The following is a 16,494-nucleotide window of genomic DNA, read 5'->3' as shown; positions in this document are numbered from 1 at the left end:
ATTAGATCCGCGATGGTATGTATCCTCAAAAAGACTGCAGGTGCAAAACACGAGTACATCAATGTCGAAATTACCAACAAAAATTGATTTTGCAATTCAGAAACCACCAGGATGACAATGTATATTCAAATAAATACCAGCAAGAATACCCTGACCTACAAAAATTATTGAAACCAAAATCGTTAGTGCCAAGTACGTAACTTCTCAGCTAACATAAAGAATTGTGGATGAAATGAAAAATTCGGAGTCAGTTGTACTTGGCGGGCCTATTCATAAAACGAATAATTAATCACAGTGCACGTTGATCGGAAAAAATTTATTATTCAGGTTTGATCTTCTTTATGACAAAAGAGTACTTACAGAAAATTATTGCAAGTAATTAATACATAGGTACAAAACGTAAGATTCGCGCTGGAATGTCAATGTTTTGCATACTGTCGAAGATATTTTAATACACGATATTTTCTTTCGTGTAGCATAGGCGATCCACAACAATCCTTTTTGTAAGACAAAAGTTCGAAGAATACCATTTTATTTTCTAAAATCCAGCTAACAGAATTCATTTATATTTGCGTATGCTTTTCTTACAAATGTGCGTTTGTTTTTGAACTGCTAGGCTCTAACACGGTAAATTAATTGCCCCGTTATAAAGATAGTCTGCATATAATGGTACGAAGAGGCTCTATAGGTAGAGCTAGTCAAGGCATGATGCATACATGATACAATAATGATAAAATTTCATTTGTCTCTAAAGATATATTTCTAAAATGGCCCGCCAAGTGTAAGTAACTCCGTTTTTTTTAATGAACTTGGCCGAAGCTGCATAATACATGCGAAATTGCCGATTAAATAGTATACCATGTACAGCACAATTTCAATTTTTATACTACATTTCTACAAGTTAGGATAATTATTTACACTAAAAGTCATGGTCCATGGGTTAAATCTTAGGTCATTCATGATCATCACATCGTTAGAAAAGGTGAGTTTTTCGGCTTTATCCCATGCCGGGTACTTCGTGACTTATTATCCCGGTGATGATGATCGATATAAAGGGATCCTTATCGGGCATGTGTAAAGTAACATTACATTCCAGCTTTCCATCTGGAACTGTCGGTAATCTATCGGTGTCAACGACGTAGTCGACTATTCGATGATTACCCTTGAAATAAAAAATCAAATCGATAATCGAGATTTTTATCGTGCATTTATCCCGCACAGCACGTAATATTGTAAAAACATTGTTACAACGTTTGTATATTGCTATTGCAGCTCCAATGTGGCGGAAATATTACAGCAGAATTTCAATCTTCCAACATTTCGGTCTTTTGGCAATATTGCAAGATTTGAGATAGTGTGGAAATCGGATGTTGCTGCAGAATGCAAAATTGCTAGAACACTGTGCAATGTGTTCGAAATATTTGTAAGCTTGCAAAACCGCGTTGATGCAATATTTCTAGATTATTGCGCAATCTGTCTGAAATATTTCGAAATTTTTTGTGAAGTCACATTGCCGGATCGATTCTGAGATACTTTAAACCTCACAAAACTAAAGCGCTACGATTTGCCTGGAATATATCAGCCTTGCAAAATTACTCTGCTGGAATGCTTATACGATATTTCGCGACGTGTGGGTTAAATCGTTCTCACCTTTGTGAATGGGCAATTGGCGGGAAAAGGGTTTCCGGCAGCCAAAAAACCCTTGGCGATAACTTCATCTTTAATCGATTCACACAAACTACTGTCAATAGCCATTACAGAAGTACCGTCCAAACTAATATCCGCAGATAACTGAAAAATGTAAAAAGTAATACCTTACAACTTTGATTTCATAATCGCAACTCTAAAAATATCAATACATTCTATACCGGGACAATCTCTTGTAACTTGAAAATCAGCTGCGCATGCGCCAAATAATTCAATCTCATTGGTCGGCGAAATCTTCCCGCAGCGATATTTTTAACTGCGATGCAGAGGGCCAACGTACACAAAATGTGTACGTTTGAATTTTCACAGAGCATAAGCATTAAATTCCGACCGTTCTTTGACGAATCAACTTTCCGACTCAATAACAAATGCTTCACAAACCTTTCCGAGTCACCACCTCAATTATTTGAGATTCTAACCTCGAAAATTCGTATCAACTACGTCGCCGGCAGAAACAACTTGACAGCTGAAACTCGGGATGGCCAGCCTGCACGAACAGCCAATAAAACGCGCATGCTCAGTTGATTTTCAAGTTTCAAAGATTGTCCCGGTATAATCGTCTACCGAAGCTCCAAAATTAGTCAAATGACGTGAAAATGGTCAAAATACAACCTTATCTCATCAAAGTTCATAAATTTTCCGTCTGACGTGAGTGTTGTAGATAAGTGTTAAAACGTAGTTAAAAAAATGTCCACCAAGAATTCTATTTCTGGATTTGAATATCGAGAGTTTTGACAAATCTGTCCGTCATATTTTCGTACTCGGCCCATTTTCGGAACTGCAAAACCGGTAAAATACTCACCATCATGTCTTCGGGGAAGGTTTTCGAGATCGGAGCTACTAGCCCAAGTTTATTCACTGGCTTCGTTTTGGTCAAAGTCGCCGCCCACGTGTCTATGAATTCGGATTTGCTTTGGACGACATCTACAGTCAGTAGATTCACGCGCAGCGTCGGCTGGAAGAGTGAACAATTATGATTATAAATATTTCACGTGAATTACGAAATTATTCGAGCGAAATTCTATCCGACTGACTGCATGAGCAGAAACCCCATCTTGTCAATCTCGACACTGTTTTTGCTATCAAATTCAATTTTCAGGCTTAAAATGAATTATTCGGAGAAAACTAATCTTGGATTCGATTACTCACGTCACCAGCTTCACCTGGAGTCGAGCCGTAGAAGGCAACGAGAAGCAGGATGCCAGAAACCAACATCGTGAGAGAAAGCAACGTATCCATAAAAAACAGCTCAAAACTGTGATGTATTTATACCACTGGATGACAGAGATTCACGCGTTTGATATCGCTTTCGGATAACGTAACAATTAATTTCCAGGGATGCACGCAAATTTATAAAACCTATGAATGCATAGCTTAACTCAAACAGCCGTTCTATTTTCATGAACGGATTGTATTTTCTCAAGACTAATGAAGAACGCATTTTCGAAACCTTTTTTCGATAATTATTCTTTATCTTTTATTCTTCTCTTCTCCTGAATTCTTGACATCTACACGCAAGTTCTTCCCGTAATCCAAATTGTTGAAAACTGCTGAAAACTGTGGAATAAGTCTAGCTTTTTCGTCCCTGCATAACGATTCAGGATGTCATGCTGCATGCAAATAATATTGTACACAATTAATCGTTGATCATTCATTTTGATACGGTACAAACGCGATAATCAGTCACAGCAACGTGGGAATTCAGGAAACGTGAGAACCGATGCAGCCTTTAGTACATGTTAGAACACATTTACAGGTTTCAATAAATTTTGAAGTTCTACATAAGGAATTTTTATTCGGAAATTGAAATTGAAATAATAATTGAACCATTTACTCTTTCGTACCAACAAAGAGGCCTAAGAACGTAATGCTTTATAATCAGTTTTATTTTTAGTTTCAGAGAGGTTTAAAATTTCAAACTACTTCCTGACACTGAAAAGCTCCTTCTCGATGACAAATTATTGTTGACAACTGAAAACTCGAATTGTTTCCTATTCGTATACATTAACCTCTTTGGATATTTGGAGAAAATTTTGATGATTTTAAAAAATTCTGGATTGAACTTTTTGATTCACTATATCGACGTAATTTTGTGAGAGGAATCGATTAGTTGCAGTTTGAGTAGTTTACGAACAGCGGATCAAAAGTTACTGCCAAAAAACATCAATTTCGTGCCGAGATTTTGAATGAAGGGGTAGAAAAATGACCAATTCAAAGCTTCAAAATTTTTATTTCAATACATTCACAGTTTATTTAATATGCCTTCATTCTAGCACAAGTCCTCGGGTGTCATTACATAATAATTCAACAAATTACCAAATAGCATCATAGTGAAAGACAAGAATAATATAAGAAAACTGAAATGCAATATTTATTACTTTAAGCTCCAGAAAGCGAAATATATTGTATGCGATAGTTGTTTTTGCAGTTTGTAAGTATAGTTTGAGTTCTGTCCAGCACACAATTGCAATGTATCTCCACAGGATACGATATGTTTGATATTGTATGGTTAATACTGAGAGAAAAAAGTAGTTGAATAAAAAAAAAAAATTGTTTTCATCAACTAAATTTGGCGTTCACGGGCGACGAAACAAATATTTGATTATTAGAACGATTTATAAGTTGCACGAACTAACTGAAAAATACTTCTACTGACTAAATTATTATTCAACATAAATACGAGGATGTACAGTCAACGAAATATCAAGTTGAACCACCTGTATTATCAAGTTAATACAAACATAATTTTGTTAATCTGAATATCCTACTTTTTGATCCAAGAAATGTTTGATCAATGCAACATCATGTTCTGTTGGTTTAAGAAAATCTCGGGTAATGGAACTGAATATTTAGTTTGAAAAATCATAGCTATATTCAAGCAACTGAACATTCAGTACAGTTTAGTGCTTCAATCATTTGAAATGATTCTGATCAAAAATAAAATTGAAATTCTTAGCCTAATTATGACAGTTGGTAGATTCTTTAATAATGCAAAAAACTCATAATTATTCGCAACTCGGAGTAAAAACACATTTTTAGTTTCCGATTCGACGCCGCGTGATATTTTCCGGGATTCGAACCGGGGGCCGCTCGAAAATATCTATGATTCTATTTATCGTATGAACTTTGGATTAACTTTTGCTCACTTGGATGACGAGATATATTTGTCTCAGCGACTTACGCGTTGGAATTTTGTGGTTTTTTTGTTGACCAGCAAAAATTCAAAAGTAGTCAAATTTATTTGCCTATTCGTGATTGTAGATTAATGTAGGCAGATTCATTGAACTATTTGTATGAAAACAATTTTGTTGTTGTGTCGACATTTGAATCAACAAAAGTATTTGCAGTTAGTCGAATTGTATTCGCTGCCTTCAATCAACAAAACAAGTGGTACCTACAAAATGTAGATTTGTTTAGTCGAAGAAACCTAATTTTTTTCTTTCAATCATCAAAAGTTCCTGACAAAAGGCACATTTAGTTCGCTCGACCATACTTATTCAACTATGCATAATTTGAATGGAAAGAATAAAAGTTACTTAGTTTGATGAATTCAATTTGTTTACTAAATTACATGTAGGTGTTGATTCAAGTGGATCAAATTTGATTCCACGAACTGCTGAATTCTTCGTTGACGAAAAAATATTTAGTTGAAGCGATTGCTTGCATTCAATCGCAGGTAACCCCTTCTTTATCCGGATTATTGAGTTGACATAGTTAAATATTGTTTGGACCTATCAAATTTTCAATCAAATCAACCGCATATTTCTAATATCTCGTTTGGTTGATTTAACCTGACAGAATTTATTATATTAACTACCGTTTATTCATTTTCACAAAATAATGATTGAAGCAACAATTTTTCATCCAACTAAATCGATTCAGTTTATATAACGACTTTTTTCTCTCCCATTCTACGTAACCTGTATCAAAATCAATCAATAAATGAAGTTTCCCGTTTACTCTTCGTATTTTCGGAATTGTTGGTCCTACACCATTTCAAATGCCATCCTTGTAATCCTTGGTAATTTCTTCGCTGCTGGTCCTTCGCTCTCTTTGATGCGAAAAAACATTTCATGAAAGCTGAAACATAATCATTTTGCAATTCTCCAATCTGTATCTGTATAGATAGTTTCTCAATGGTTTAAAAAACGACTCTTTTTAATGATAGAATACAAAAAGTATCATATCGAACCAATCAGAAGCGAATGAGGATTAGAAAAAAGTAGAAAAAAAAAGAAAAAGTAATAAAACATCTCTGTCTACGACGATTTCAAAGCCCAAATGCGAAAAGAGGAATATTTCATTTCTATGCACGATAACTTTGCAAGTCTCTATAGATTTCTCAATAATATATCTGTCACCAACTAATTAAAGTACCCCCTTATTAGAGACAAGGAAAGTATAAAAATTTATGTTCACTTTCATGTTAATATCGAGGAGGACGTGTTTGGTCAAAATCAGAAAATAAAAATGTTTTTGTTGTGGTACCTATAGACTATAGAGTTTTGAGTTAAATTATGTAGGAAATATGTAGGAGTAACGGACCCTGTATCATCAATCAAAAGTTTCTTGGATTAGCCACTGAAGTCGAGCGCTACAATCGGACAGAAACGAAGCCAGCTGGAAGTAGTGCACTGGGCTTCAGATTTCTCAGTCGAGCTCTAGACATGGTGAAGACTAGAAGTGTTCGAGATAGTTAAGTAGATTTCGGGTTCCAAGCAACAGCCATACGAGGGGGGAATCCGTCAATTTTGAAGTTGAATACGAGTATACGCGGATGCAAATTGGAGGCGCCTGTTTCTCTGCGGCGTGGACACCAAGGTGTTCATGTGACCGCGTAGGGATCCCAGCGTCAGATCACGAGCAGATTGCATGTATCGAATCGACCATTGTTCCAGATTGTTGTCATCATTGAAAGAAAGCTTTAACCACTCCCGTGGCTAAATATAGAGAAGTTTTTCGGCTTGAGGGGGGTGTATATATGTGTGCCGGAGCCCCTGACCCCACGATTGATAAGTTAGTGGCGGCGCCGTGGACTTAAAAATGTTCATGTGACCGCGTTGGGACTCCGACGTGGGGCACAGTATGTACACTTGGGGACAATGAACCTGAGACGGCTAATTTTTTACACCATGCACTTATGTTGGCAGCACCGAGAAACCTACAGCGCCATAGTCGGCCGAGCACGAAACAAACTCAATCTTAATAAACATAACATAACCCATGACCTTCGAATCTAACCTTACTTTGTTTCGCGCTCGGCCGACTGTGGCGCTGTAGGTTTCTCTGTGTTGCCAACATAACTGTCTGGTGTAAAAAAATAACTGTCTCAGATTCATTGTCCTCAAGTGTACATGCGCTACATTTCGAATTTGTGGCTCCTTAATCACGAATCAAAGCATTTTGGTACATTGCGGTGTGTTATGACAACTGTGTGTGACACGTGTATAATAAAGAATTATGAACTTCAGAATAAAAGAGTATTTGGATAAGATTGAAAGATATCTGTGAATGTAACCACGGCTCTCTATACTATGAACCCGTTGAGTCGGTGACGTAAGAGATCCTTGGTGACCTGACTCCGGAACGGATAATGAATCAAAATGACATGAATTCCCCTTCGTTTGAGAATCACCCCAATCTTCATTCTTCATTTGCAACCGAACTAGACATCGAAAATCTCGTCTTATTTATTGCAAGTTTTTACTGAACCCTAAACTGATCAATTTGTTTGAGAAGTTCGTGTGACAACTCTTAGCTTCTGAAACGCACACTAAAATTAGCCATTAAAAATTCAAATATTGTTTCAATTTAATGAGCTCATGAAGTTTTGCTGATTACATATATATTTTCTATACTCATAAATATTCCAGATAAAGTATTCGAGAAAGTACACTTTTACCACTAATTATAAGTATCACTTTCATATATTCACCGCGTAAGTATATTTCGAGAAATTATTGTAAAATAGAAAAATAATCTTTGAGCTGGGACTTGGTATCGACTAATATTATTTGAAATTGATTGACTGTTTTGCGTAATTAATAATCATTTCCGATGTCATAAGGGTACAGTAGTCAGTGAAATTATTTTAGATCTATTTGTTGTATATGAATTGATGATGAGTGAAAGACGGTTTGAACACCATCCGAGAGAACACTAGCGTTATTGGACACCAATCAGAATCGGAAGCTGTATTGGTCATTCTATAGTTTTATTGCTTTTCTAAAAGTACATTTCTGGTTTCTTTATTTCAGATCACTGTAACGGCTCCACCGGTCCACGCCGTTAGACTCCACTACGGTTGAATATCTGCTTTGTAATAACAATAAGTCGGTATTCACTTAATATTTTTAAATAGGAAAAAAACTGAAACTTCATAAAACCTTGTTCTAACTGTATGTAAGGATCTGACCTTGTCCGCTTAGTACCCGTGTCAAAAAAAAATGTTACAAATCGACGCGTTTTTAGGACCAGATCCATGTGCTAGTGCCTTAAGGATATGCAACTGGTATACATTCATGTGCTACTCTTGCTAGTGAACAGGCGACTCGCGTGTTCGTAAAAGAAAGTGATTCAACTATACGTACTATATCATGTAAGATGGTGATACAATTGAATGAAAAAATTTCTTATATGCATTTTGTTTCTGGTAGGTTTATCAGTTGAAATAACTTGAATTGCAAAATTCGTTTAATGAAAACACATTGTATAATTTCAAGTTGTGTAACGATGATGAGAAACTAAATCAATTACTTGCCAAATAAATTTCAAATCAATCGCAATTCTGCTGTCTATAACTTCAACTTAATTAAAGAGTTGAAAAGCCAAAAATCAATGTGTTCATTGAAAAATTTTATGTACACGAATATATTTGTAATTTAACATGTTTTTTCGAAAAATACCAAAATAAGAAAATCTGAAGCAACGAACAAAGCTTGGAGTGCAATGTTTCATTTTAAATCGCTTCGAGATGACAAAAAATTTGGTGGATTCGTTTGATTTTGATCTAAGATGGCTCATTTTACCTAGACGATTAGTCTCTACAATTCCGTTTGAACACTTTCTAATTATCATATTGGTACCATTGAAAATTTAATTCTATGGAATTGCACCGCTATCGATTACGATTAATGAACGGCAATATTGAATTACTAATGAAAAAGAGCAAAAGGAGAGCATCTGCTTTCGTGAATTTGTAAAAAGTAGTCTTATGAATAAAATGAGGCACCATGGAATGGAATCAATCAACTCGACGAGATTATTCTTTGTTTTGAAACAATTCAAAATAAAATATGGATACCTAGGATTTTGATTAAAATTTCAGTATGTTCTATTTATGTTATCAGACAAACCGTCGTAGCCTATGACTATGTTATTGTGAATATGTGATAAATTGTATACTCAATGTGCGACTGCTCCGTTATTTCGTTCTAAAATTAATAATAATTAATTAATATCGATTTTGGGTTCACCATCAGGCTTAATGCTCGTTATCATCTATGGTCAAATTGACCCATAGTCTAACCTTGAGACAGAATTTCAGTAAGTAACTGCCCACAGTAGAACATTCTTTTATGTGAGAACTTATACGTAATAGGAATAATCCAATAAATTACTGCAACGTATTTCACCACAAATAACCATATTTCTATGCCTCAAAATAACGCAGTATTCGAATATATGTTTTCTCTTAAAGTACCATAAATCATGAGTATTGTGCATGAACATTATGAAAAGAATATTGAAAATTATAAAAGGTATGATTTTTCAGGTGGAAAGGTATTTTTACAAATTAAGTGCTTAACGATTTTTCAGGACATCGTGAGATTACGTTTCCTTCTAAGTAACGATTAGCCACATATTCCACAACGTTTAAAGTATGTTCCAGAATTTTTTGCCGAAATCTAATCCACAGTTTTCGTGCCAACAGCCGTTTAAGTTTTATCATGTGAATAAATTTCACCCGATGTAATAACCGCGGAATTCCCCAGATGAGTGACAATAGAGGGTTAGATATGAGAAATTGCATAAAAATACGACATTCTCGAATTGCGGACAGAGTGAAGCCAGTAGCGATTTGAAATCAGTCAACGACAGCTAACACGACCGTTGACCGACGAACAGCGAAGACCGACCGAAAGCTACGAAAATTGAATGTATAATGCTTGATAGTTATTCGAAGGCAGCAACGGCGCAGCTCACGATCAGCTGAACGTATTGCGCATGCGCGTATCAAATGACAACTATCGTGCAATGCACATGGTGTGTCATGGCGACGATGCTGGCCGAGGCGATGTGACCGTTTAACGGATAAACGTACTTACGGTAGATTGGAGTGTTGTATTAGCAGTTCTGGAAGTATTTTTCCGGCGTTACTCCACTTTAATTGTGACCTAGTTCAGGGCCATCGGATTTCAACGATAGCCGAACGAACTGGAATTACGCAGAAGGAGCGAGAAATGTGAAACTTATGCTGGAAATAGCCGCGCGGGTGTGACGGATCTGACGGTGGTCACTCTATCGGCTGGTAAGTAATTGTTTACTAAACCGGCTTTTCGAACTCGGTCTCAATCATTGAACCGTTAGCCGACGAACTCTTCAGCACCTTTTGAACCGCGCTAATTAACGGCAAAATCGTTCCATTTTCAAAAGTAGCTACACGTCAGTGGATGGTATATAAACAGATTATAGATATTTTTTGTAATAGCCTTTCGTATTCGAAATACTAGGACATAAATATGATAATAACTTGAATGGAATAGTTGACAAAATAAAGGCTATTCGCATAATACAAACTATTTTGCATCGCATTCGTCACGCAGTAAAAGCTGGAAGACCTTCAATTTGTCCATATTGAACCTCGATATACTGAAATTTGTTGCATTTCGTTAAGCTCGATGTCAGCGCAACAGATTTTTAATTCTGTTACACCCAACTAGATGCTTGACGAAAGCATGTAAGAAACTACGGAACCAAACTATTATACAAGGCACGTTAGATTCAAGCAAATTCATTTAGGTTTTATAGCATGGAACGCTATTAGAAAATCAAAGTGTGCGACAAAAATGGAATAATGCAAGTACAAACAAAGAATTTTATGAACAATGGAAAAATACTTGATAAAAATTTAAGTACGGAGATAAATTTTTGATCTTGCTTGAAATTCACAGGTTTTACCCTGGCGCCATTTAAATGATTAAACCTTACCGGTTAATGATCGGAATAAATACCGGTTTCACTATTAAATTAGAAAGTGAAATAAAATTGGTAAACTGTAAATATTCTCCCCGAGGGGGAATGCTTAATAAGCTCAAAGCAAGAGCTAGTGCTATTCATTCAGCGTCTACGTGGCCTTCGATAATGAATGAATGCAGTGGCTGAATCAAAAGTAGAGAGAGGACAAAAAATACCGTTTCAGAAATCTCCAGTAGTGTTATTTGCGCTTATAATGATATACATGAATAAAACGACATCTCCACTATGTAATGAAAATGAATTTGAGCAAAATCGAATGACACAGGCTAATTGTGAGATATGATCAATTGCAATTCCATTTTATAATTGGAATGTACAAAATTAAACTCAGGTATTTTTGATCAGATTACAATATTTCTTAGCTTATTTTCTTCACTGACTAGAACCCTGACAATTGTCAGAAAAAGTTTCCACAAATCTGATGTTATAGTACATCTATAACGCGCAAGTGTAATTGTTGGAGATCATCTGTTGCACTGTACTTACACAAATCTATTCTGATCGACTCTGAAGATCGATATTTGCATTTTTTCAGAGATCTCTAGAATTTCCATAAAAACACTAGAATTTAATCATCTTGTTGAAGCTTCTAATTATAAAATAATTTTTTAATTACATCCTATCTTGTGCTCATTCAATTTTGTCAAAATCATTTCTATCACCTAATAGCAATATTGTTCCATTCGTGTTCACTATGTTGGGGCAAATGAAACTGCTGGTGTTTTTCTAAAAGGTTCTTTTTTCCTAGCCCAACTTCTTAATCAGATCGATCCAATTTATTCCTAACATTTAACCATATTTTTGGACTATAGTACGTCGTCAAAATTCTTGTTTCTCAAGTCTATACGAATAAGTTTCTACATTGTGACTGCACACGTGTATAATATTTCTAATTAGATTTGAGAATAATTGTTTCACCGATTGGCCAAGAGAAAAGGATTCTACTGTACTATGGGAAAAATTGTGAAAATGATAAATTTCAGTGCATGTCAAATGAGAAAAGAATCGACGGTGGATAATCTTCTGTCAACAGGAGGTAAGAGTTGACGTGACCCTGACCTTGAATGCCAAGTATATGGATTGGAAGCGCGAACCGCAAGCTCAGGAAGAAATGCCGCTAAGCCAGGTCACCCAGGGTAACACCCTGGGGGTAACCGGAGGCGTGAATCCAGGAACAACACCTCAGATAATTCCAATTAACTGCAACCCTCCGCCGTCCTACCACAATATAAACCTGCCAATTGGCCACCCGTCCGTATTAGCTAGTGATCGAGGAGCGCCGCCTTCTTACGAAGAAGCGATAGACCCAAATGGTAATGATAGTAATTGTATGATAATTCAATGATTAGAATATAGATCGATGGTGTTAATGATAATTTCAAAAATCAGGAACCGAGTAGTGACAAGAAAACTTTGTACCGCACTGCCAACCTTACGTATACCGCAAAAATGAAAGCGAATGCAAAAGATACAATGTTATTTTATCAATAGTCGAACAGCATTCATTTCGCCTAGTGTAATAAGGATTCTTGTGATTGTTAAAAAGTCCCGCAGTGCTTATACACCGTAGATTTTCTGATACTCATCATATTCTATGTATTTTAGCCCCGCCGCCATCCTACGATTCTTTATTTGGCCGAATGCGGGAGGCCCACAAGGCTTCCAAGGGTGTTTTTGACTTTTTAAAAAATATCATCGTTCTCCTTCTCGGCACAAGTGAGTCTGCAATTCGATATTCCTACTTATTTTTATCATAGCTCCGTACACATTTTGACCGTCTGCACAAGAATATTCTTAGTCATCATTAGTTATCAGTTTCACAGCCTAATAATAACAATGATTTGTTCATCGCTATCTACCAATAGCGTTGTTCGAGTGCTTCCCATGCTTATTATATATTCGCTCGAGCACTTGGCCAGTTGCAATATGTGACTAGGTTTTAAAATACGCATTAAACAACGTCAGCCTCCGCATTTCGCAATCGAGTGATTGTTTTGTTTTTTTCATACCTTTTTTTTTTTTTTTTTTTTATCTCATGTCGACCCAATGTCTAGTTTTACAATGTACACATTGTTTCATTTGGAAATATCTGTGTACACATGTACGTAAAAAACAATATAACAAAGCAACGAATACAAGTTTCACCCGAACGTTGCATTTGTGTAGTGGGAATTAAGTTCAAGGTCTAATTGTAAGTTTATATTTTACGTACGTTAAAAGTAGGACACAGAGCGACCTTCACGATATATCAAGATGTTTTAGAGAGTTAATTTAAATGCTAATGCACGGGCCTTTTACTCTTGACTCTTTTATTGAACTGAAATTGTGATTTGAATTAACGGGTTTGCTGGATCGATATTAATAAAAATTGATAACATTTTCTTTTCTAGGTTTACTCGATTTAAATAAGCTTGCCAAACTTCAACGAACTACAATTTTTTTTTATAACTTTCACCGAATGATCCGTATCTAGAATAAATGGCACGGCTACAACTTCATTAATTAAACAATCAGTTAATTCGAAACTCTCTCCTTTCCAGTTGGGTGCACGATCATCTTAGGTGTGACAATAGTGATTCCAATTTGCATGATGGTGATCGGTGGACTTTATTTGTACGATTGTCCGCAGGGAGAATACATTCCAGTTTATCTATTAGTTGGGGGTGGTATTGGGGTTTTTAAACAGCTACTGCACCTTTCGGTCAGAGTTCGCGAACGGCAGGAGGAACGGGACGAAGAGAGAGTGAGACAATCCTCCACGCAAACCTTGATAAACTGCTTCATGCTCGGCTGGTTCATCATCGGTGAGTAGAACTCAGTCGCACCATTCATGTTACAGTTTTTTACGCAATAACAGTCGGCGGTGTTCAGAACATTCCCAGACCCGTTTATGTTAATCTTTGGAGCTGCTCGTTTGGCAATTCATGGCTTTCCATTTTGGAAAAGTGCAACTCTCTTTTTTTCGTTTTTGATTGAAGAATATCGTACGGTTTTATTACGTCAGATTCCATGGATATTGCAGCAATCTGCCGAATTTCTGATATACCCGTCGCTAAAAATCTAAAAATATTCCGAGAGATCGGGATAAAGTTCACATTTTTTTAAATAAAAAACTACCACAGAAATTCTACGTCTACTTCGTTTTTTAATTAATTGTGATATTTTCGAAAAATGGAAAAGAAGGAATAAGATATCAATCTTATAGCCCGCGTATTTTACTAAAATTTTATGTATATTTAATGGTAGAACGAGATTACGTCGATAGTCCGTAAATTAAACTATTAAACTAAATGACAACGTCTCACAATTCAAGGAATCCTAGAAAATCATTGATTAGGTACTTTATGCGCTATCTTGTCAGAATCAATTTCGAGATAATTAATTCTTTTTGATATCGAATACGACATTTTTTTACGAGAATAATATTAGTTTCGGCTGAAAATTACTTTTTTCTAATTTCAATGCATCTACCTTTTCGTACTTCTAGTATTTAAAGAACCGTTTTACGGAGAAATGTCGATCTGTATGCATGCAAAACTTCCGCGATGATTTCGGAAACGGCGCGATGCAAAAATGTATAATTCATAGGATTTCTCGTTGAAATGACGCGCATGAAAAAATTCCATCGCCGATTATTTTTTAAATGTATTCTTATATTGAACAAAAACAATTTTTATTTTGCTGGTTTCCGTATACACCAGAAACTATTACAGAAATATTGCGATAATATTTCAAAGTTTGGTTTAATCCGTGTTTGCAATATTGTAAAAACGTCGCAATGTGCGCAAAATGTTTCAAACCTGCTGCAAAAGTTAAGCTGCTAAAATGTTTTCTGAAATATTTCAAACTTTGCAAAGTCACATTGCTACAAATATGGTTCTGGAATATTTCAAGCTTCTCAAATTTACGTCGCTATGGGATTACGTTATTCCCATAAAGTTGAATTGCTCGTTTGTCGAACTTGCCCCATGGTGATGGTGGTTCACGACTCTTTAAATCGACGAGATGTGACTCTGTTTTCCTCGTGTTAAATCTAATAATGTAATATTTAATTTCGTCAGGTTCCATGTGGGTTTACAAGGCGTTTGAGCCCAATTACGATCCATCCAGGGGGAAGTACTGCAACAAAACGCTGTATTTATTCGCCTTCTGGCTGATCACATGCGTCTACATTGCTTTGGGAGTCATCACAGCCTGCTTGTGCAGCATTTCCGTAGCTAGCATTGCTTTTCAAAGGCCGCCTCCTGATCTCATGTAACAATTCTCAGTTGTTCATTCTATGGACAATAACGCGTCGAAGACATTTTGAGGGCAAGACGTACCCTGCCAATAAAACACTTTGATATTGTGGTGCATGTTCGGATTACGGGGCCGGAATAAGTCGATCAATTGAAATTGTAACAGACATCCAAAACTGTTATTCCGATACTTTAATTTTTACTTCCTTTTCTCTTGGGTTTCTCACTCAATGTAATATATTTCACTTCAATACCCGAGAGAAAAGTCTAACTTTTAATTACTTCGTGAGCATCTGTGCCATTATCTAACGACAACGGGAGTCAATATCTCTTCACGATGTACATTATTACAATAAGATTTCTGAACCGTCTACTGTGTACATTTTTTTAATTTTATCCCGTAAGCTTAATTTATGTGTAGTTCTAACTTAATTGCTATTACATTATCGTATTGTCTGTCCGGGAAAAAAATTTACATGTGAATAACATATAATATCGACATATAATTATATGGATATGTCCACTAAATTTTACAAATTTTAAATTCAACCTTAAAAGCCACTCTATTTGTTCCGTCGTAAAATTTTTAACGTTATGAGAATTTACCATACACATATACGTGTACTCGTGTACGATTTTGTTTCCCGGATTTTTTGTTGTGAGTTATTTTACTCTTGTATACTTTGTAGTACTGTATGATATATCGGATGTGAGAATTATAGAACGGTGTCTCGAATATTGAACACCTGAACTACGCAATTAAGAGACTAAAAACGCTTTTTTTACTTGAGAAGTCTTCTTATAAGCACTCTATACCTCTGGTGTAGAGAAATAATGTAATAATAATTTTCGTAAAATCTTCAACGAACTTTATAACATTTACGTACGAAAAATTTCCTATCTTATGATTGCAGAATGTAACACCTCTGAATGAAATAAAATGCTAGATAACTTTTTGAAAAATACTCAACGATTGTGTAATGAATTAAATATACGTTTCTATTACCGAAATTGAACATTGTAATATTTGCTCTGGATTTATGTACAGTTCATACTTTAGTCAAACGCTTTCATCGACATAGAAATTCGGTTATTACAAATCGTGGTGGCCACACATCTGAAAAACCTGAAAATGTCAGGGAATTTTTATTTTGGTCAAGGGAAAAACGGAAAATATCAGTTTTCTTTCATGGGAATTAGAAATGATTTTTCGAGGTGACAAATTTACTTTTTTACATGAAGAAACAAAAATGGCTTAAACTGACTTTTCTGTGCGTTACATATATTTTTT

General features: G+C 35.7%; 2 protein-coding genes across 6 annotated transcripts; one reads left to right on the top strand and one right to left on the bottom strand.

Moving 5' to 3' along the window:
- Positions 1–301: 301 nt before the first annotated feature.
- On the bottom strand, positions 302–10,108 carry LOC124297854 (uncharacterized). The gene is made up of 5 exons (XM_046749202.1): positions 10,035–10,108; positions 2,857–2,962; positions 2,510–2,662; positions 1,651–1,791; positions 302–1,162 (listed from the first exon to the last, which is right to left on the bottom strand). Exons 2-5 carry the CDS (start codon positions 2,944–2,946, stop codon positions 998–1,000), a joined length of 549 nt encoding a protein of 182 aa, XP_046605158.1. The 5' UTR covers positions 2,947–2,962; positions 10,035–10,108; the 3' UTR covers positions 302–997.
- On the top strand, positions 10,099–16,168 carry LOC124297851 (uncharacterized). 5 transcript variants are annotated; one of them, XM_046749199.1, is made up of 7 exons: positions 10,099–10,237; positions 10,604–10,699; positions 11,999–12,278; positions 12,571–12,681; positions 13,356–13,370; positions 13,506–13,769; positions 15,027–16,168. In XM_046749199.1, the coding sequence occupies exons 3-7, from the start codon at positions 12,041–12,043 to the stop codon at positions 15,221–15,223; spliced, it is 825 nt and encodes a 274-aa protein (XP_046605155.1). In that variant the 5' UTR covers positions 10,099–10,237; positions 10,604–10,699; positions 11,999–12,040; the 3' UTR covers positions 15,224–16,168. The 5 variants fall into 5 exon arrangements, with proteins under 5 accessions (XP_046605155.1, XP_046605154.1, XP_046605152.1 ...); XM_046749198.1 differs by having other exon boundaries at positions 10,604–10,785; XM_046749196.1 differs by lacking the exon at positions 10,604–10,699 and having other exon boundaries at positions 10,108–10,237.
- The last annotated feature ends 326 nt before the right edge of the window (positions 16,169–16,494 follow it).

This window comes from Neodiprion virginianus, chromosome 2 (genome assembly GCF_021901495.1).
Source record: "Neodiprion virginianus isolate iyNeoVirg1 chromosome 2, iyNeoVirg1.1, whole genome shotgun sequence".
Classification (NCBI taxonomy): Eukaryota; Metazoa; Arthropoda; class Insecta; order Hymenoptera; family Diprionidae; genus Neodiprion; species Neodiprion virginianus.
This window is presented reverse-complemented; position numbering and strand designations above follow the sequence as displayed.